The 23,030-nt window shown below is 37.9% G+C and overlaps 2 protein-coding genes across 2 annotated transcripts; one reads left to right on the top strand and one right to left on the bottom strand.

Moving 5' to 3' along the window:
• Positions 1–849: 849 nt before the first annotated feature.
• Positions 850–13,306, top strand: LOC133738487 (probable protein S-acyltransferase 23). Its single transcript, XM_062166044.1, has 13 exons — positions 850–1,263; positions 1,430–1,570; positions 3,539–3,651; positions 3,975–4,054; positions 5,298–5,461; positions 6,873–7,011; positions 7,105–7,204; positions 8,519–8,576; positions 9,194–9,271; positions 9,417–9,515; positions 11,673–11,751; positions 11,855–12,003; positions 12,894–13,306. Exons 1-13 carry the CDS (start codon positions 1,000–1,002, stop codon positions 13,080–13,082), a joined length of 1,653 nt encoding a protein of 550 aa, XP_062022028.1. The 5' UTR covers positions 850–999; the 3' UTR covers positions 13,083–13,306.
• A 1,544-nt stretch (positions 13,307–14,850) lies between these two features.
• Positions 14,851–15,221, bottom strand: LOC133736439 (auxin-induced protein 15A-like). The gene has a single exon (XM_062163924.1). The coding sequence runs from the start codon at positions 15,185–15,187 to the stop codon at positions 14,852–14,854; it is 336 nt and encodes a 111-aa protein (XP_062019908.1). The 5' UTR covers positions 15,188–15,221; the 3' UTR covers position 14,851.
• Positions 15,222–23,030: the final 7,809 nt, after the last annotated feature.

Here is a 23,030-nt window from a genome sequence, read left to right as displayed (position 1 = left end):
GATTGATAAACAAATATAACGGCAGCTTTGTAACAAAACAATATAAACAAATGGAATATCGGCCTGTGTATTGAACAATTTATTAGGTACAATAAACTTCGTAGCATACTAGAGACATAATTATGTAACTGATATCATCTTATCGAACCAAACAAGCATAGTCATGATCATATACGGGTTGCTATATATAGGCATATAAGTGCATGATCTTCTGATGCAAATTGCATATCTAGAAGCATAGACAGGTAAATACTTATCATTCAAACAAATTTGCCTAATCATGATGTATCTCGAACATAATAAAGAAAACCCATGAAATAAAGTAATTCGCAGAAAACATAATAAGAGATCAGTGTATCAAAGATCCACATCGTACTCAAAAATTGAAATTGCATACATGTTGTTGTAGCATTCAAAGTGTGTGCAGGTGTATAATCAAATTACAAGTACAGAAATATGAGTACACTCATAGATCAAGAGTATTGGTCAAAGCAACAAAGTTGCACCATCGAACTCGTAGATCATCATGGAGTTATTAGAAAAAGAAGAAAAAATAATATATAGAGCAAATCGTGCTGATAACGTGTTATAAAGTAGGAAGAATATGAAGAGAGAATAGTTGGGAGGAAGTAGAAGTGTTCTCATTCAGTCTCATTAGCCTCCTTTATATAGAGGTAGGGTTTACATCAAAGTACATAACTAATGAGTATTTACATGGACATCCACATAGATAATAATATTTACAACATCGAGTACAATGACCAAGTAATTTATATAGCAAGCCAAGAACTGTACTAAATTATTTCTTGAAAAATAAATAAAGATACGAGTTTGGAGACTTTTATTTTGTTTTTGGTCAACGACGCCATTTGCTTCTGGAACCTGGGAGGGTAGGAAGGAAGGGTGTAGGAACCGAAGCGTTACCCTTCAGTTTTCATAGGGGCATTAGCATTACCACAGAAGTTGAAAATTACCCAACCCGGATCCTTATGTGGTGAAATGGTTTCTTCTGAGATAGAGATAGTCTCGTCGTCGTCATCGGACTCAAAACCCCTTGACCAAAACCCTACCGCCGTCGCCGTCGCCGTCGAGGTCCCTATAATCGACGTCTTCTCTGCTTCTGCTTACGGCGATCTCCCCAAACTCAGGAAGTTCGTCGAGGAAGACGGTGCCTCTCTCTCCCAGCCTGATGGCCATGGCTACTACGCACTCCATTGGGCTGCTCTCAATAACTTCCCTGATCTCGCCCACTACATAATTCAGGTAGTCTGCTGCTACGATTTCATGCAATTTGTGTGGAAAATGATGAAATGAATAGCTTGTTTGTTGTTGATGAAGCATTTCTGTGTTTGTATGTAGCTATACTTCTATTCTGTGCTTGGCATTTTGATTGCTGAAGCTGTACTGTTTGTTGTTTATGTTGTTAAAGCATGGCGGGGACGTGAATGCCACCGAGAATATAGGGCAGACAGCATTGCATTGGGCAGCCGTGCAGGGTGCAATCGCAGCCGCCGATGTGCTCTTGCAGAATGGAGCTAGGGTTGAGGCTGCTGATGTAAATGGGTACCGGGTAATAGTCTCATTAATTAATTTTCTTTTTCCTTTCAGTTGGTAATTTGCTTCTTGGTTAATTTTTTATTGTCATACATTGCTGCTTTACTGGTTTTCCTTTCTTTGCTCTAACAAACGCTACAAAAAGGATAGAATAATCACCTTGGTCCATGAACATTTTGTGCAAAAGTATTTCTGAAAGGAAAATAACTTTAGGACTGCGCCATGAACTTTACCCCTACTATTCCCCGTGGCCCATACTGTCCTGTCATCAGTTCTGTTAGACTTCCCGTAGAAGGGCTAGATGGTATACTAAGCCAGAGAACATGAAGAGCTAAGAAGGTCAAAGAAGAGGAACTGAATAGGACAATCAAACCCATTAGTGAAGGAGAGGAAAAGTTTTACTTTGAGGTAAAAAATTACTTTCTAAAGAGACTCAAAGGAGCTTTCTTACATAAAAATGGACACAATCGGAAGCTAACTTACCTCATAAGGTACTGCTGTTAATTTGGGTTAATTTATTCTTTTATTTTACTTATAAGTTTGGCTTATACTCATGGGAGGATGAATAATTGAGATATGGTTTAGAGGAGTCAGCGTTCTTGGAGCCTCCTGCCCCATCTGAATCTGACGTGTAAAATGGCTGCTAAAAGTTTAGAATCATTTGCTGCTTTTTATTATGTTATGCTTTGAACTAATAGCAGAAATGATTAGTGAAGTCTAAAATCAGCTAAGATCAGTTTCATGTAATCCCTTATGTAAGAGTTATAAGTTCTTTGGAGGCAAGAAAAAGGGGAATTGTGCTGGAAGATAGCTGTGTTGTCAATCTTTTGGATGGTGTGTATTTGAAGAGGTAGGAGAATTTTCGAGGGACTTGGGGATGAGGAATAGATCAGTTGTGGTATAGAGTTGATTTTGTATTCTGTTTTCTTGGTGGGCTTGCTTCTTCTTGAACATGTGTTTAGGACCCTGATAATTTAATGTGAAACATAACAGAAATGGTGACAGCAGAGTTTAGAACGTTGAAATCATTTTTAGGAGGCAAACGGGAATCAATATAACTTACCGTCCTATGTGGAATAAGGGTCAAGAATTTCCTTATATAAAAATGTTACCTGCAGTTAGCTTTGGGACAATCACAGTTTGTGCACACTCATGCATTGTGCATACATTATTAAAAAAGTGTTTCAATTAAGTTGGTTAATACCCATTAGAAAGATGTAGTTGAAGCCTTGAAGGGTTTAGTGCATCTGATTGCAACTCGTAGAGTGATTCTCAACTGTTTAACTTACTTTTTCTTTTTCATCCGAGTACATTCATTATATTCTCGTTATAATGGATTGACTTTAATGGATACCTCCATTACTTTTTTTCTTTCCATTGCTGTTGCTTAACAAACATCACTACAGCCCACTTGTTTCTCGCATGGTTGCCTATTACGAATGTAACTAGTTATCACATGATGCAATCTCAGTTTCCACTTTAATGACTCATCACCACCAAAACAGTCGCTTCTTTTATCCCCTACTTCTTCAGTTTTTATTTTTTTTGTAAACATGATTTGAAGTCAACCAATGGCAAGTGGTTACCTTTTTTTTTCTAATAAATTGGAATGCTGCAACTTTCATGTCCAATGAAATGTTTTCTTTGAACAAAAGGCATGCAATTTTGTGAGTATATATATGAAGTAAACTTAGAAGCTCATAGAGTTCATCACAAGTATGGTTGTTGTAACAAAAGTTTCAAATTATTATTGCCTTATTGGTTAACAGTGATCAGTATAGATTTTTTTTCTTCGGTTCAGTAAAAATTACCTTAGTGGTGATTACATATTTTTGATATATATATATATATATATATTTGGTTTTGGTCTTAAAGTTTACTGGTTGATGTTCAGATTAGTTGAAGAATTAAAGCCTATAATGTCTTTCTTGCAAGGACATCGTGCCAATAGTTTTATGTTTCATTACATGTTTATTTACTGCAGGCAGTTCACGTTGCTGCTCAGTATGGGCAAACATCTTTCTTGAACCACATCATTGCAAAGTATCATGCTGATTTTGATGCACCTGATAATGAGGGCAGGAGTCCTCTTCATTGGTATGAAGCAATTAACGGTGGCATATTGACATAGTTTGCGTTTAAATAGCTATATTGTGGACATCGGTTTTTTAATCTTTGATTCTCAGTGTACACTTGTACTCTAATGAGTAAACTTATTTATTTGTTGGTAGTTTTCTGTACAAGGACGCAATCACTGAATACATTGTTGTAGTTGTTATCTTATAGAAAATGATTGACTTACTTATATACATTGTATAATGAAGAAATTTTCTCCATCTCTTTTTTATAAAATGTGGTTAGATTGTTTTATTGGAAAGTTAGTTATTCGTTATTATAACGGTGGAATATTGACATATCAGGGCTGCATATAAGGGATTTGCAGATACAGTTAGGTTGCTTCTGTTTAGAGATGCAAGCCAAGGGAGGCAAGATAAAGAAGGTATACCTAATGTGCATTTTGGTTTCTACGTAAATATGCTGTAATATTACATGTATGTTGTCAAAATGTTTATAAAATTTGCAGTACACTTTGTGGCTTGTTGGCTTTTTGTTGCATCAATTGGACAGGTTGTATCAACCAAAAAAAGAAAAATGTTCTTGCTTTCACTTTTGTTTTCATGAGAACATGAGATATTGTTTCCTACAAAAAAAGAAAAAAAGAAAAAGAATTACAATAGGTTTCACTAGCTTGCTCGTGTACAATAGTTTAACTGAATTTCTACTAAAGGAAAGCGGTTAAGCATGTTTAGTAGTTGGTAGTTTGGAATATGTAATACAAGACAATGGGAATTATGAAGCTTCTAGCTAATCTGGTAAAAACAAGAAACGGTTATGCTGAGTTGGACACTCCAGCTCCTTGTGTGGCTCTACTGAGTGAAAAGCACAACTCTTTTGGTGCGAGAAAGAAGGGTATGGTGGTGGGAAGATTTTCTATGATGGCTGTGATTTGGTTATTTCGCTGGAAAGCGAGATGAGGTTTTCAGGATGTGATGGTGTAGGACTTGGATGATCTGAGGGAGAGGGTTGAATTTTGTATTTTGATATAAGCTTCAGTTTCTTTGGAGTTTCTGGAGTGTTCCTTTTTTGATATTTGTTCAAATTTGATGTTGTTTAGTTGCTTAGATTTCTGAGTTGTTTGTTTTGGCTGGCTCATTTAATTATAGATTCCAATTTTGGTGGCTTTCTTATCCTCTGTGCTGTATCTTCTTTCTCTTTCTTAATGAATTTCTTTTTCCTATATAACAATAAGCTAGCGTGGTAAATAGTATTTCATTATAGACATCTGGAATCATATCACACGAAGCCCTACAATCGTGGTGGCTATAACTAAGATTTGGGATGGCTTGAATCAAGTTGGAGCCCAACCTACATTTTGTCCCTACATATTAAATTTTTGCTATCTGAATCTGGACAGAGATGTGCTCAGACACGCTTCAAACTATTTGCTTTTGGGGTTGTGTTGGTTGGTTTTAAACAGTTTGGTCAAAAGTCAAATTCGTATATCCATTTCAACTCCTAGTTGACCATTGCTTTTACAGGATCCCTTGCCATTGCTTTTAACCATCCATCAGTTAAATCATTTCTTAGCTATGCCAAAAAAAGTTAGATCATATCTTTACTTTGTGGTTGTTTCCTAGTTTTAATCCTTGTTTTCTGATGAGTTGTGTAACCTATGCTATTAGGTTGTACCCCTTTGCACTGGGCTGCTTTAAAAGGAAATGTGGAGGCTTGCACTGTGCTTGTTCATGCAGGCACAAAGCAGGAATTAATGGTGAAAGACAATGCTGGTTTCACACCTGTTCAGATTGCATCTGATAAAGGTCATCAGCGTGTCGCTCTTTTCCTCGTACGTAATTCTGTATTGATATTGCCCCAGTAGATTTCTCATAACCAAATCTTAACAAGACTTGAAAAGCAGATATCAGAATATGAGGTTTTTCACGTCTGTAGTATGTGGTTGTATTTTGGGAAAATAAATTTTGATATATCAAATTATCTTTTTGCAAAGGTTGCATAGACTAAAAACTTATTGGTTCTCACTTTTCCATCTGGTTATGAGTTGCATTTTCTTTTCTTTGCTGAGATCTTTCAGTTTGGTGTATTTTTCATAAGCTTAAGGAAGTCTGGATTTTCATCTACTTTCGGCCACTTAAGCACATGCCTGCCCAAATGTTGATTTCCATTCACGATTTAGTTATAACAACAGTTATTATTTGTAATTCCACTTTTGCTTCCTCTTGAGAAAATACAATTTTCTAATGATGTGTAGTTTTCTGCTGTGGAGTAGGAATACAAAATTTGGAGATATTTCACTTGCGGCTTTTATCTTTGAAAGGGAAAATTGTATTTTACAACAGTTAGTTGACAATTAATTCATAGGAATATTCCAGAAGTACTTTAAATCATAGAAGAGCTTTGAGTGAAGCAAACTAATTTCCTTGAAACATAGAAGTTGAGATAATGACGGGGGGGGGGGGGGGGGGGGGGTTTAGTGGTTGTAATTGTTGGTAATATACTAATCTTAGTTAATGTTGTAGGTTTATTTTGGTACAAATGGAAAGTCAAGAGGAATTAGCCATTAAATTGCAAGAAGGTCGATGGATATAGAAGTGTGTCCGGGGTATTTTGCTGATGACAAAAATCAGCTTTGCACAATTAGGCGCCAACTTGCTATTGGAGCACAGTAGACTTGCTATGTAGGAAATACCTCTTTTGTATTCTCTTTTTGATAGTAAAAAAGCTTTTTTAAAGTTAAAGATTAAGATACAGGGGACAAGGCATCTGCTGAAATCTCCAATAGATCTTAGAATAGAATAAATATCAAATTTGCTACAAGGAAACAGAAATATTAGTAAGCTAAATCACAGCAGCATCTGATCATTAAAAATGGGCTCAAAAGTCAAAACAGCCATCAGTTGTAAACGTTTAAGTTGGCCTGGGAATTTTTGAAAATAGTTGAATATAAGTGCATACCTGGCTTCTTTGTTATTTTTTTAATTTTTTTTAAGTCTTTTGCTTTTGTGGTCCATATGGGAGAGTTGCTGTTTTGAGTGGCTGGACTATTTGGATTTTAAACAGTGAAGGTGATTGATTATGTATTTTGTATAAGTGACTTGCCGTCTTTTCTTTCCTCACCTTTTTGTTTAACTCTATGGTTCCTCATGTTTTCAGCTGTATCCAGGGTAATTCCGTCATATATACTTTCCTGTATTTCGCTTATGTTCCTTTGGCTAAATACTTCTGAAAACTTTTTGCAGTCTAGCCAGCAGCGGGCTCAAGGAAACCACTGGTTAAAGAGACTTTGTGGTGGGAAGATTGCACATTTTGGTTTTGCTCCTATCTTGTTGTGCACAATAATCAGTCAAACAGTTCTCTTTATGAACTCAGTTCTCGCAGGTATCAAAGATTTTCTGAATTTTCTTTAGATTATTTGCAGATAGATTTATGTTCAGTCATGGGTCGTCACTGACTTCATACCACTTATGTTAGCTCCTAATCTGACAAAGGTTACTGCTGCTGTTGGTTTCTGGGGATGGGCAGCTATTTCATTTGCAGTGGGTTCGCTCATTATGTTGTACAGGTGCAGTAGGTAATTTTTTTATATCCTTCCTTCTATTCAATACACTCTTAATGGCTATGGTCATATTTCTTTTTAACTTGTTCAAGGGAAAATCTTTTCTGTCCATGGTTTGGTTGAATTTCAACTTGATCCCTGTGTTATCAGTTTGACTTTTGTGGTCACTTTATTTTCATGTTCTTTATAGTGGTCAGTAGTGCTTTATTTCTGTTGAATTGTGGTTGAAAGTTGCACGTGAGCGGGACATATAGGGCTCTACTAAAGTTGCACAAGTCTCTGGGTAAGAGGAAAGATGAAAGAGCCCGTACATGAGCGATATACATGTGATCTTGAATGACAATTTGATGAAATTTGGCACCAATAACCAAGGTTGAAAACTCTTGAAACAGAGTGACGATAAAACCAAATAGGTAAAGTCGAAAATTTACACGACTGTTGACCGAACAAATGATTTGGAGAATTTATCCTTTTTTTGTTTCTTTTGTGTTTTTTTACAGTATTAAACTGAACGGTTGAGATGTGAAAATGTGATCGAAAAGTGGGTCAAAACTGGAAATCCGTTCCTTAGCTTAGGAACGGACGTCCGCAGCCAAGAAGGGCTGTATATATATATATATATATATATATATATATAGTTGGTTACTAATTGTGTAATAATTATACCAAAATTTTCACTTTATTTTATATGGAAAACAACGAGTTCTATACACTATGGATGTTCTCACTCTCTAAAAGACTTGGGAGTTCTTGTTGCATTGTGCCCGTGAGATGAAAGGTGTTTCCTTAGCTAAGTAACTGAGACAACAGGGAGGGGAGAGAGAGAGGCTTGAGGTCCAATCACATGAAACTAGAGATCTGCAGTTATAAACTGATTAACCAGTTGCATTTGATCTGAAGCAATAAGTTGCAGCTGCTCAATTGTTGATGCGTGTGAACTATACTTATATACTTGATGCCTGATGTTTTTGAGTGGCTTGTCCTGTGAAACCTTGCTTGGTTCTAGACTTCTAGTTAACTGATGCCACATCTCATTGTAGTCAGACAAAAAGTATCATTCTCAAAGGCTGAAGGCCAAAGGTTTGGGAGGTTATTCCCTCTGCACTTAACCCCACAACAACTCTTTTTTGGGATGTCACATCTCTAGTTACCGTGCAGATAGGGTCCCAGGCTGGCAAAGTTGTACTTTAGGGAATAAGTATAGATGTGCTCATATATTAGTACAAAATGCTTCCTTTCTGGTTTGTTACTATAATATCTTTAAAGCTTCTTCTTTTTTATTTTATTTTATTTTATTTATTTTTTATTATCTACCATAATGGCGTGCAGTGAAGATCCTGGCTACATCAAAAGAGCAGGGGACGTGGGCAGTCATATAGATACAGAGGTATGCTTCTGTTCTCTGTATTGCGAATTAGAAAAGAAAGTACACTATAACTGTTAAGAGTTTTCAACAGCAGGAGTTTCCCCACCCCACCCATGTGGGCATACAGTTGAAACTTCAAGAGTATGATGATGAGTTTTTTATATATGATCTGATGATATGCCCTATGTTTTGTTCATGTTCAATCAGAGAAAGCCCGAGGAAAATTATTTACCAAATTATGAGTCGAATTATGGGGTCTGAGTTTTTGGTGATGTGAAAGATCCTTCTATTCCGTTCTACCTAAAACACAGACGTCAAAATACAACTCACATAACTTTAATCTCCCCCTACCAAAAAATCAAGGCTCTCTCGGACCAAAGAACATGATATGGAACTGTCCAAGACAAGTCAGTTGCAGTAGGGCAATAACAAACCCATGTGTAGTGCAATAAAAAATAGATGATGAAATAATTCCTGATTCAGATTTTAAAAGCTTCATATGTGAGGTGCATCTATTTACCAGCTAAAAAGTTCTGTACTTATAGGTTACATCAGTGTTCTAAAATGTTGTTGCAAATGGTGTTTTCTTGACTGATTCTGTGTAACTCAGCTCACTAATGGCACGCTGACAATTTCAGGATCCTCTGTTGAATATTGATTTGAACAATTCATCTGTATGGATGGGAAATTGGTCTCAACTTTGTCCTACTTGCAAGGTGAACTTAATGTCCTATTTCTCCTATTTCTTTGTAAGATGATACTAAAGATAACAAAATTACTGGATATTTGATCATGAAGCATATGATTATTGTGATGTTGCGGTCAACTGATATCTTGTACTCTCAAATGCTTGTGTTTCAGATAATCAGACCTGTTCGCTCCAAACACTGCCCCACATGTAATCGATGTGTAGAACAGTTTGACCATCATTGTCCCTGGATATCTAATTGTGTTGGCAAGGTAAGTTGATTTACTTGAGCATTACTTGTGCTAAGACTAATATGTGTTAGTCCAATCTTCAAGGAAAATAATAGCAGATCCCATACTTTAATTTGAGGATTGATGCTTTTGGGGTAGAGTGGAGTTTGGACACATTTGTAGTCTCAAGTCATTGGGTGGAAGTCAAGAAGCCTTGAATGCAAGACGGAGTGGTCTTGCAGACCATTCTTAATTTATGAATTCCAGTGAGGAAAAATGGGGACCTTGGTGATTTTAGATGTGTGAAGTGGTCATTGTCCCATATGTGTGGAATGTGCAGTGGGAATGTAGAGGTGAACTCTGGGCGGTTTTAAGTTTAGGATTTTTAAATCTAGTGGTCATTGGTGATTTTAGATGTGTGAAGTGGTCATTGTCCCATATGTGTGGAATGTGCAGTGGGAATGTAGAGGTGAACTCTGGGCGGTTTTAAGTTTAGGATTTTTAAATCTAGTGGTCATGGATCTCTCTGAAGTTCTGGGGTTCCAAACTTTCTGCTTCTGATTATGCGTTGCAGGACAACGACGCTGAAAATAATGCATAGGATTGTGGCCTTGCACGATTTTTGAGCTCTCACAGTCTTTCACGATCTTTGAGCTCCTACACATTTCTATATTATTTTGGACTGGAACATGAGCCAACCACCTCAATGAGCAAATTAAATATCATGTTATAGGAATTTAGGATATGGAGGGTGGAAGTGGGACTGGAAACCTGGGGCCCAGCATTGATATTTGAATTATTGCACCAGCAAAGCAGAGAGAGAGAGAGAGAGAGGGTAGTTCATTATTGTAAGAATTTCATTTTTGGTTCAAAGACCAAGGATTGAGGAATTGGATTAGAATCCCATCAGTTATAGACACTAGTAGACTAAACTGCGTAAGCATAAGCAATTTAAGTAGAGACTAGAGTTTGGATGATAGTAAAGATCTTTTGGGGAAGAATTGAGGTGAGGTACGTTTTACTCTACTAAGTTAAGTCACATTGATCATATGGTTTTCCCAAGGCTTTGTTTCAGGTATGTAGGGGCATTTTGAAAAGGTTGACCTGAGAACAATTGTGGCATTTTAGGAGATAGAGTGATAAAGTACAGGGGGAAACTGCCCAATACAGCGTGAATCAACACTAGCTTTACTCTTGGTAAAAAAAGCCTTTGTCCAACATTGAAGCCACTTCTCCACCGTTTCGTCACACCGGATTCCAGAATTCAATAGCTCTAGGGTTCCCTCCTAGAGGAAGACCCAAATTCTTCATCGGCCATGCACTGACCTTGCAAACCCCAATAGTCTAGAAGCCTTGCAATTTTGTCTTCCTAAACAAGAAGCGGAAGTAGAAGAATTAGCTCCATCTTTGGTAACGGGAGTGGGGAGGTTTCTGTTATAGGCGTTGGCTTTATCTTTGTGGTATTGTTGGTGATCCAAGGGTAAGTGCTTATAACTTTTTAGGACCTACTAGTGGAAAACGATTAGAAGAGATAAGAAGGTTGGAAGAAATCATTTCATTTGAGGAAAGGATTACTGTAGTTCAACCTGTTATGGGCATGTTGCCAATTTACTATCTTTCACTCTTATTAATGTTTGAAAAACTATTAAGGATGTTTATGTTGAAAGTTATTGAGGAAGTTGATCTGGATGTAGTGTCTACTGTGAAAGATAGAGGAAGCGTTTCTTCAGAAACTTGGTTATGGAGGTTTCCATAAGAGAGAGAGATTCCTTATGGCTATCATAAATAAAAAATATGGACTGGTATGCTGTTATTTGCGATATTGTGTGAAACTTCAAGGTTTCTGGAGGGAAGGGTGGAGATCTATGGAGTTGTAGTGTGTGTTGGCTGTGTTTTGGGGCAATACAAGCAGTCAAATGATATCTGACAATAATATGGGGGTTAGGGTTCCAAATTCAAGGCTGAGGGACATTTGTTTTTCTGTTTTTTGTTATTCTTGCAGATTGAAGGGATTTTGTTTAATAGGCAATTGTCATTGTCATGCAATTTTTGGAGTTCTTCACATATCTAATAAAACTCTTCTTCTATTCTTAGAAAAAAAAAAAAAAAAAAGAACCCTGGAAGATCTGTCCTTGCCCTTTATGTTATCCTTTCCTTTATTTACACCAGCTTCACTAGCTCACTATCATCTTCTTGCAGAGAAACAAGCGAGATTTCTTTATTTTGATCTGCATGGGAACATTGACATCAACCATTTCTGCTGCTGTCACAGTTCAAAGTATGTTGTATCAGACAAGCTGATGCCACCGTTACAAATTCTCTGATAAATTTTCTTTATACGAAATTGAACTACATGACAGTTGTTTTTTCATGATCGTCAGGGATTTGGACTGCAGTGCCAGCATGGCAAACAGAAGAAATATGGATTCATCATGTGATAGTTCAATATCCAAGTCTTGTTGCATTTCTGTGTATTGACATTATTATTATGATTTCTACTACGACTCTGACAACAGCACAAGCATCTCAGGTAACAGACACAATCCTTTATGTCCTTTGGCTTAAGCTTACTACAGCAATATTCTTGCACCTCACCCAAAACAAAAAGTACTGAAGTACATATAATTAGATGAAACACCTAGTCTTACTTTTCTGTCTAAATGGTTTAATTATATGCTGTTGCATTCAAGTATGCAATTCACCCCAGACAGTCCAGCAATCTGGCAGCTCTATCATTTTTCACACATCCTTTTTTTCTTCTCTGGGTTCTTTTATTTTATTTTTTTCTCCTATGGGGTAAAAGAGGAAGGCAAGGGAAAGATTGCCCTAGTACCTGATTTCTGGGAATCTTGAATGCAATTTAGGGGATGAATTACATCCCAGACCCTGATTACCAGGTAAAACCGTAAAAGATGCCCAGAGGATGTAAACTGGTACATAATCTTGCCTTCCTAGAGTCAAATTATACCTCGTGGTAAAGGACTAGGCAGAATGTACAAAGAATGCCGGAGCAAATACCAATGGATTATAACGTTTTGAGGAGCAGGATTTGATGAGTTAGATTTTCACATTTGAAATACAAGTTTATTATGTAGAGAAGGGTAATGTGAACCCTCGCTATAAAAAAGGTTAATATGAGAAAACTAAAGAAAATAAGGGTAATGAATAGTTAACTGTGGACACCTATGGGATGTACATAGTTAAATAATAGAATTATCATTTTTTTTTTACCAAGGCTAGATTATGTGTTGGGGGTAATTTCTGTTGGAAGTCAAGCTACTCATATTTTGGAGTTGTGTCCCCTTAAAGTCGCAATGTGTTTTGAAGCCTTCATATATCTTTGTAGAATTATTCATTTGTGAACTCCTTCAAGGTAATGGGTATATTTTATATAATGCAATGTTCATGTCTTCTAAGCAGATAGCTCGAAATATCACAACTAATGAACTGGCAAATGCTATTCGTTATGGGTATCTTCGTGGTCCAGATGGGCGGTTTCGAAACCCATATAATCATGGGTGCCGTAAGAACTGTGCAGATTTTTTCATTCAGGGCTATACAGACGATGATGAAATTGCCTGGCCTCCATTGCAGCAGGTTGCCAGTTAAAATATGCAGACTTATGTGAGTACTTTGATCAAGGCTGATGCGATATAGGTACCCAAATCAGATACATAAATACCTGGTCATTTACCGGTTCTAATCCATTATTGCTACCCAGATGTACAATTGAATCAATGAAATGGAAAAAAAGAAAAAAAAAATGAAATTCGTTATTCTGTGATTGTGTTCTTTCTCATATTTAAATAAGTCTTCATTTGAATCCTTTACAATTAACAAACGCAAAATATGGACCTTTCAGACAGTTTCACATGGTAATATAACAATTGCAAGATTAATGCTACTAATCTGTCTGCAGCCAGCTGACTGCTGTATGAGATCTTTTTACTTTTCTATTTTGTTTTTCTGTGGAATCTGTATCAAATACACACCGGCGCATCTTACGTTTTTGGTAGAATTGGATTTCAAGGGTATTATCTGCTTTCATAATGCTGATACTTGTGCTCTGTTATAATTCCATTGCAAATCTTGGCATTGCGTCACTAGTTTACTGGTGTTATTTTTTTTTGGATAGATAGCACCAATCTCAGCAGATAGATTGCATCTCGAGAAGTTAATATTGTGCTCTGTTCTCGAAACACGTGGCTTATCTATCACACACTCGGAGAAGCTACTTTGTAGTCTGTAGATGAAGACAGAAGTTGATAACCGTCTTCAAAGAATGCATATCATCAACTCCATTATTCATTGGACTAACCAATACTTTAGAATCACATTCTACGACCACTTTGTCCATCCCAAGATTAGCAGCCATTTGTAAACCCAGTAACATGCCCCATGTCTCGGCTTCCAAAACCTGACCTTGCCCCATATGAGCAGCAAATCCATGTATCCATTACCATGCTGATCTCTAAGAACCCCTCCAGCTCCTAATTTCCCATTTAAATTAGCTCTAGCACCATTGACATTCAATTTGACCCATCCATTACTAGGTTTAAGCCACTTTAAAGCCACACTGGGTTAATAGGGAATTGAAATCCTTCTTCAAAAACATTTTTATTCCTCTATTTCCAAATATACCAACAAGTGAAGGTAAATAGGACATTCCAATTCATTCCACCGTAACACTTCATTGTGCAATAACCACTAGCAGCTCGCCATCCTGCCCAATCAATTTGCATAGCTCTTCTAATACTGTCAAAACAGTTGATCTCCTGCCAAATTTTGTTTACTCTAGGGCAATCTCTTAGCAAGTGCAATAAGGATTCAAAATGAGTATGACATATAGGACAACAATTATCACTTGTGAGCCTTCTCTTCATCGTTATTGTATGACATATTTACTGGTGTTATTGTATGCTGCGCCAAGTGTGGTTTTCCAAATCACATCGTATTTCTCATAATGGAACACTCTCATTGCATCACATTGCTAGTTATAGGTTTATGTATTTCTATGTTTAGGGCTTGTTTGGGGGCAATTTTCTCAAAAAACAATTGAAGCATACTAAGAAATCATATGGGAGAACGTCTTTAACCTCTAACAACCCTTTTTGCATATTTACTTAGGGGAGAACAACTGTAACAGGCGATAGCTTTTGGTTATGTGAAAGCACTTGTAGCACTACAAAACCAAACTCGTTACATTAGTTTCTGAGTTAAGCTGACAACATCATTGCTATTGGGTTCACTGCAATCATGCATAAGTGGGCAGATCTAAAATGTTTAAATGAAAGCATGGATTCTTCAATCATACATATATATCAACTAGATCTGAAGACCACGACAACATTAACCCAAGTTCTCTGGTCTCAGCAATTTTATCTATTTAAACAGAAAGTGAGATCAAGAAAGTGGCTTTCACTGCAAGGTATTCTAAGTCCGCCGTTACCCGTTGGAGGATCAAAACCGAATTCTTCTGCAGCCTGATTCAACAAGTCTTGGAACAAAGGGTGGTTCAAGTAGGATATCGGAATCACAAACCGCTTCTGCTTCTTGTCTTCCTCTCCGACATAAACCGCAAAATAGCCTTTCGGAACATCCAATGCTGCCGTTGATGTTGGTTCTGAATAAGATGAGACGGAATGAGACCTGCTTTTATGTCTCCGGATAATTTGCCTAGCATGAATGACCATGTCTGTCACACGAATGCCCATTGTCTACTGGATGCACAATTTGAGAAATGGGGAGCTTTCCTGATGGACTTGGTCTAAGGGGTTGTCTAACTAGTGTGTTTATAAAGGGAAGAGCAGCACAGAATTTTTCGCACGAGTCTGCAACTTGTACTGTGTCATCTACATCATAGAATTTATTGAGTTCTGGCACTTGATGACATGAAAAGTCTATGGGGTACTTCCGTTAAAAGATGGCGTGTGTTCAAATGATTGTAAAGAGAATCTTTTAACGATCTTCTCTAAGTGTGTTTTCGAGTTTAGAGTTTAACTTTTAACTTGAACTTAAACAATGGAGTTCTCGACATAAACACAAAACTAACCTTTTAGGCTTTTACAATAAGCTAGTTAAGGCCAAAAGGTCAGAAACAATACCTGAACGGCTGAACTACTGCAACTATCATAACAGTCTCAGAACCATGCAAATCGTCCAACGCTTTAATCAGTAGTTCAAGAATGGAGAAACACTATCTGGTGTTTTCTCCGTTATCAGACACCGTTAGTCTCTACTGATATAAGCCAAGTTGGAACGAAGGCCCCACGCAGAACCTGACTGATGGATCGCCCACTGGTTTTCCAGACATAGAAAGAAAGAAAACCACCTGGATTGGATTCTCTGTCCAAAGTATGTATCGATCAAGTGCATGGCGGCACATGTTGCTCATGAGGTCATTGGCTCAATCAGTAGTAATTGCATCAAAGGCCTCTTCAGTTATGATGGATATGGGGAACCACATACTGCTGCATGTGTGAGTGAAGTCACACATTAATCATAAATGGTAGAAGAGATCAAGTACTGACAGTAGTTCATGTGACCTTGAAGTTCTTGCCCATTTCGAAATGGGCAACAGCCGCAACTACTATTTTACTGCAGATAGCAGATAGCAGATAGCATCATAGCGTTACATATGCTCGGGTCCAAGGCTTCAAGCCCCGAAAGTAAGAGTTATTGCCAAAGGCACATGCAGCATAAAATCAGGGTTTCAACCTGGCAAGTGAGGCTAAAGGTGCCCAAGTCTAAGTTCACACTCATGCAAGCAAGCGAGGCTAATGATGTCCATATTTAGTGACACTAACGGTATCCATGTATAGTGAGGCTAACAATACCCATGTTAAGTAAGGCTAACGGTGCCTTCTCAAGTGAAGCTAAGTACCACCCTGAAAGATGATGTATTCCAATCCTGTGGGAAGCAATCCTGGAATTTTCTCCCAACAGAGAAAAAATTTGACCGAAACGATGGTTACCACCCAAAACTGTGGACTATACTACTATAGCACATAGTTTTTCACTCAAAATCGTACATTCTTATTTTATCACCAAAATCTTCACACACCTAAAATATTATTTTTAAATAATTCTAAAACTGATGGAACGCAAAAATCTCGACCCGATCAATTTTTACAATTTTTCGGAGTTGGGAAAATGAGAAAATCATAAAACAGAATCATGTCGATATATTTGCAGTTTGGAGCAGCTTCTAAAAATCTTGTTTACCAATGGTGAGATTATAGCACAGAAGAATTAACATAAAAAATAAAAAATAAAAAATAAAAAATAAAAAATAAAAAAAAGGTGTAGACAAGGTTTGACATGGCATGCAATTAAATCGAAAAATCTAAACTAAAGCCTTGATCTATTAGATGCTACATGACTCGACAATCAAACTTGTATATTCATCTAAACCGTAATTGGTGTACATCAATATTAACCAATAAAAAGAGCTTACCACGACAAAATCAACTTTCTATTCCTTACCTTCATCTTTCTCTGCTACAATAAAAACAGAAATTCTTCGTGGTAATAATTCAAATTGATGTAATACTCGTGTTGTATTTAGAGGAATTGAATCATTATCCAATTGCCCCAAAAATTCTTGTGTTTATTTTGTGTGTCATATAGTAGTGATAATATTGTCAAAACAAATGTACGTAAGAAATTTTTCATTAATTGTGAACTTTGGATGGTGGCATGAGAATGAGAATGACAGAGGAGTATAGTAAACAGTTCCGACGAACTTAAGGATTTTTTCATAGTTTATTTTCAATTTTTTTTTAATTTACCCTAATATATAATATATCAGTCAATGAATCAACTTTTTTTTTTTTTTTTTTAAAAGATATGTGCATGTAAGCACTCCATCGAATATCTTTTGCTAGCAAAACCTAGGGTTTTGAGTATAGAGAGCGACGGCGACAGCTTGCTCCTCATCGTCAGTCTAGCATAGGCACGATCTATCGTCGTCGAGCGAGTTTCAAAGGTGAGGCAGGGGAAGTAGGTTTTGCGGCTTGGAGCGGGTTTCTTTTTTGCGGTTTGGAGCAGGTGTTGCGGAGGAGCAGCCGGCGGATTTGCAGCGACGATTGAACTAGGTGCGGTATGTGTAGCGGCGGTGAGCGAGGATTGGCTGGATAGGAGGCCTCTGTTGTTGTGGCGACGGTTGGTTTTGAGATCGGAGATCCTAATCGGTCTCTCAATTTTGGCTGTTTGGGTTTCGATTTTGTTGTTCTTCTCTCCCAGTTCCAGCACCGATCAGGTTGCTGCTGATCTGTGCTCGGTTGCTAAGAGGAGGTGGCACTGATGCTGCGTTGGAGGGGACGTCCGCCGGAATCTGTGGCGGCGGCGGCGGTGATGATTGGCAGAGGCAGATTAAAGTCTGCTATGGTGTTGTTTTTGGTACCCTTGGGCCTGGGCCTGGGACAAAGTCTTTTGGGCTTGGTCTCACTCTCTAGGCTAGTTTGGTTTGTTAAGAGGTTTGACCCTTTTACAGGGTAGGAGCCTATAGATGTCTAGTTGTTTTATTTGCATCTATGTCTATGCTTGTAAGAATGTCTCTATGAGTCTTGTGGAAGTACTTAGCTTTAGCGTACCACAATTGCGTGCTTGGCGTTTAAGGTTATGTAGAATAGATTGCCTGCAAGGCGAGGTATTGTTATTTGACATAGACTACTCTGGGCAGAAATGTATTATTAGACTAGGCTTCTGAACTATTCTTAATCTATGAACCGGGGCATACTACTAGTATGTTTCCATAATTAAAAAAAAAAAAAAAATGAATCAACTTTTTAATTTACCCCTATATATCAGTCATAAAATCAAGCATATATTTTGTTAAATTTTTACAGCCCCAGGCACAATGAGAATTAATGTATAAAGATGCAAAATAATATTGGATGCATATCAGGTTCGAGGAGCAACTGCAGTTTCAATTATGTACCTCAAACTGTGCATAAAAAGTGTGATTGGCTAAAGCATATGACTGCTTCTGTTGAAAGAAGTGATTAATGACAATGGCTTCATGAAAATCAATAGCGACTAGCTGTTGATGCATGAAATGTATGGGTTGATGGCTATATATTCTGACAGGGCCGCTTAACCTAACATACAGCCAGGGCATCCAATTCGGAACCTGCGAACAGATGATACACAAAAATGTAAATTAGGGATCAAATTTTTCTCCAAAACCAACAATTATAATGGCCATTAGAAACCCATCATGGACAAAACCAAAGTTGGGATGCAGAGCACGAATCCTAGCGAGAGTATGTGATAAGAAAGTAGCTTCAGCATTCATTCACTCTCTTTGCTGCGTTTTGATCCAGTTCGTGAAAATAGGCCAAAAGATAAAGGTTAATAAGATAAGATCAATGACTGCAGTTTATTTTCTAAAAAAAAAAAAATAGAATTTACGTTAATGCGAAACAAAATTTCTTTCAAAAAAAAAATGTAAAAAAAGAATTCGAAATTTACGTTAATTGACGTGGATATCTTTCTAATCATTAGATTACATTGAGGTTGGAGATCGATTTTATGAACTTCACGAAATTCATGGTTTGCTCACTTTAGAGGAGCCGGATCCATCCAGTTCTATCTAGGTTAACAATTCATTCGATCAAGAACTTCTACTTCAATTTTCAAGTGAAGAAGTCGTTTATTACATAAATTTTTGAAGCAATGAATAATGAAAAGAAAAAGAAAAAAGCAATACAGAATAATTAATTACGTACTTCTTAAACCTTATTACACTACTCAGTGCATCCAATAACTCAAAGGTAAAATTCAATTCTATCCCTAGTATATGTCGAGCATAGGAACACACTCTTGATTTCAATTCTTAGGGTCAAGAACCATCATTAGAATGTCTCATCGATTCACATCATGATCAGTATACATGCATGCAATGTTTCTGAAACCGTAATCAAGAATGAAGGTCACATTATCAAATATCTTCGGAGTTGGTTGCCTATCGCCTCATAAACCTATCTAGTACTGTTAAATTGTTAATTAAGTTGATCATCAATCATACAGATTCTTGTTGATCGCTTCCAATATTGTTGGGGTTCGATATATGTATCGAAAAATTCTCTCAAAATATTAGTCTTCCATATGTTTTTTTTTTTTTAAAGGAAGAGAGTTTTATTGTTAAGTACGATTCAAACAGTACATGAGGGCATCCAATATTAAGTCTGGAGCATTTACAAACCATTCATCATGGACATTAAAATCAAAGTTGTAACTAGCAAGTCTATGAGCTCCTGTATTTGCCTGTCTAGGAGCAAAGCTAATATAGACATCTTCACTAGAATTCAGTAAACCTTTAACGTCTGTAATCACTCAAAGGGGAGAGATCGCTCAGCCCGGTGTTGACAGCCTGCACTGCTATTAGGCAGTCACTTTCCATAACTGCCTTCGTTACATGGAGGCATATGCTGGAGGTAAGGAAATGAGATGTAAAATATGCTCCATGATCGAGTAGTTCTTGTTTAAGAATGAGAGAAATTGAGAGAGATTGATGAGAGAATTGTGTGTTTCATTATTGAGAATAGGAGCCCTATATATAGGGATTACAAAGTAAATGTTCTAATGATACAAGGAAAACTATTCCGAATAGGACTAGGAATTCTAGAACCTTCTCTCCTATTACAATCACAGAACTAATCCTAGTTTGATAAGGCACACAAAAGTCGATTTCCTTCAACACTCCCCCTTGTGCTGCTCAAACTTGGTGGTGACACTTCATCCGTTGCCTCGTTAAAAATCTTACTCGAGTGAAAAACCCTGTGGGACAAAAACAAGCTCGAGGAGGAGAAAAAGAGTACAACACTTGCTTCACTCTTCGAGATCGAACATGTAGACATCATAACTCCCCCTGATGTCGATATCTCCCCCTGATTGCTACAATCGTGGGAGTTCGGATAACTTTCTCAATCCGATGCTCTTCACATGTTTCTCGAAGGTGGATTCAGGTAACGACTTAGTACGTGAATAAGTCTGCTACATTATCCTCTGATCGAATTTGATTCACTTCAATCTTTAGAAGCGATTGTTGTTGCTGATTATAAAAGAATTTAGGCGATATATGCTTGGTGTTATCGCCCTTGATGAAACCTAACTTCATTTGTTCAATACAAGCTGCATTATCCTCATAAATGCATGTAGGTTCATCCGTAGTAGACTTCAAACCACAACTTCCTCGAATATGTCTAATTACAGACCATAGCCATATACATTCACGCATGGCTTCATGGAGATCAATAATCTCTGCATGATTTGAGGAGGTAGCAACAAGGGTCTGTTTTGTCGACCTCCAAGATATCGCAGTGCTTCCCATGGTAAAGACATAACCCATTTGGGAGCGACCTTTGTGAGGGTCAGAGAGGTACCCTGCATCAGCAAAACCCATCAAAACATCATTGTTATTTTGAAGGAGGGAAGGAGGAGGATGCCAGCCACCTTGGACGGCGGCGGCGCCGGTGGCGGTAGCATGGCCGGTGGTCACGCTATGGACGGCGACAACTTGCCTCTTGGGGTCCGATCCAATTTTTTGTCATTCTTCTTCTCTCTGTAGGGATAAAATAGGCCCATATCAATCGTACCTCTTAAGTATCGAAAGATTGTCTTTACACCAATCAAATGGCGGCGTGTTGGCACAGTGCTATGTCGAGCTAACAAGTTCACTGCGAATGAGATGTCCGGTCTTGTGCATTGAGCTAAGTACAATAATGCGCCTATTGCACTTAAATAGGGCACTTCGGCCTCTAATAATTCTTCGTCCTCATCTTTTGGACCAAACGGATCTTTTCTGGGCTCAAGACTACGACCAATCATGGGAGTACTCACAGGCTTTGCTTTATCTTCATTAAAGCGCCTTAGAATTTACTGAGTATATGCAAACTGATGGATCAAAATCCCATCATTACGGTGCTCGAGTTCTAAACCAAGACAAAATCGTGTTTTCCCAAGATCTTTCATCTCAAATTCAGATTTCAAATATTTAGCAGTTTCCTTTAACTCATCTAGAGTTCCAATTAGGTTCATGTCGTCAACATAAATTGCTACAATTGCAAATCCGGAACTTGTTCTTTTAATGAACACGCATGGGCATATTTCATTGTTAATATATCCCTTCCCAATCAAGTAGTCACTTAGACGGTTATACCACATCCGTCTGGATTGTTTTAATCCATATAGTGAGCGTTTTAATCTTATTGAAAACGCGCTCCGTGGTTTAGAGCCACTTGATTTGGGTAGTTGAAGTCCATCTGGAACCTTCATATATATCTTTGAATCTAGATCCCCATAGAGATATGCTATAACCACATCCATAAGCTGCATGTCAAGTTTTTCAGAAACTACAAAACTGACAAGGTAGCGAAACGTTATAACGTCCATTACGGGAGAGTATGTCTCCTCGTAGTCGATTCCAGTGCGTTGTGAGAAACCTTGCGCCACGAGGCGGGCTTTATATCTAACCACCTCATTTTTCTCATTACGCTTTCTAACAAAGACCCATTTATGGCCAACAAGCTTTATATCTGGGGGTGTTTGCGTTATAGGCCCAAATACCTGTCTCTTTGCCAGTGAATCTAATTTAGCCTGGATCGCATCTTTCCATTTAGGGCAATCCGCTCTTCGTTGACATTTTTCGACAGAGCGAGATTCAATATCATCATATTCTATAATTCCTTTTGCAACATGATATGCAAATGCATCATCAATAGCAATAGAATTTCTATCCATCATCTCATGTACACTAGTGTAATTCATGGAAATCTCCCTATTCTCTGGAATTGGTTCTAACATTGGAGCATCCCCCAATGATGTCTCTTGGACATAACCATAATCCGGAATATTCTCATGAGATTAATTATTTACATCGATGATTAATGGATTATTTTGTGCCAAACTAGCTTTCTTTCTTAGGCGAGAATCCATCGAACCTTTGGGCCTCCCGCTCAACCTGGCAGGAGCCATGGCCTAAGCCACTGCGTCACCCATATAGGGGACGTTGGCGCCATGCTCAGGTACCCTTGAGATGGAGTCATGTCCTCTAATTTTAGTGACATCGATCCTTGCAGGCATGTTTGCAGCAGATATGTGTGATCTCCTCACTTTTTCGATATCAGAAAACGCATCAGGCATCGATTCTGCTACGTTCTGAAAATCGAGAATTCTCCGCACTTCAATTTCGGACTGTATGGTTCGGGGATCAAGATGAGACAAAGTGGGGACAGACCACGACAATTCCTATCATTCATGTTGAACATTTATGTTCTTATCTCCCCTTAACGACGGGAAGACTGTCTCATCAAAGTGACAATCTGCAGATCTAGCGGTAAAGAGATCGCCTGTCAAGGGTTCTAAGTAGCGGACAATAGTTGGAGAGTCATATCCAACATAAATGCCTAATCATCGTTGAGGACCCATTTTGGTGCGTTGTGGCGGCGCAATTGACACATAAACTGCACACCCAAATATGCGTAAGTGTGAGACATCAGGCTCATACCCAATCACCATCTGGGACGCAGAAAAGGGTTGAGTGGCAGTGGGCCT

This window comes from Rosa rugosa, chromosome 3 (assembly GCF_958449725.1).
Source record: "Rosa rugosa chromosome 3, drRosRugo1.1, whole genome shotgun sequence".
NCBI classification, from domain to species: Eukaryota; Viridiplantae; Streptophyta; class Magnoliopsida; order Rosales; family Rosaceae; genus Rosa; species Rosa rugosa.
Note: the sequence above shows the minus strand (reverse complement) of the source record. Positions and strands in the feature narration are given on the sequence as shown.

Excerpts from the sequence above, each read along its gene's own strand:
- LOC133738487 (XM_062166044.1), top strand. The coding sequence starts at position 1,000 with ATGGTTTCTTCTGAGATAGAGATAGTCTCGTCGTCGTCATCGGACTCA. Across the intron at positions 1,571-3,538 it reads CTGATGTAAATGGGTACCGG|GCAGTTCACGTTGCTGCTCA; the intron begins GTAATAGTCTCA and ends TATTTACTGCAG. Across the intron at positions 8,577-9,193 it reads GCAGTCATATAGATACAGAG|GATCCTCTGTTGAATATTGA; the intron begins GTATGCTTCTGT and ends TGACAATTTCAG.
- LOC133736439 (XM_062163924.1), bottom strand. The coding sequence starts at position 15,187 with ATGGGCATTCGTGTGACAGACATGGTCATTCATGCTAGGCAAATTATC.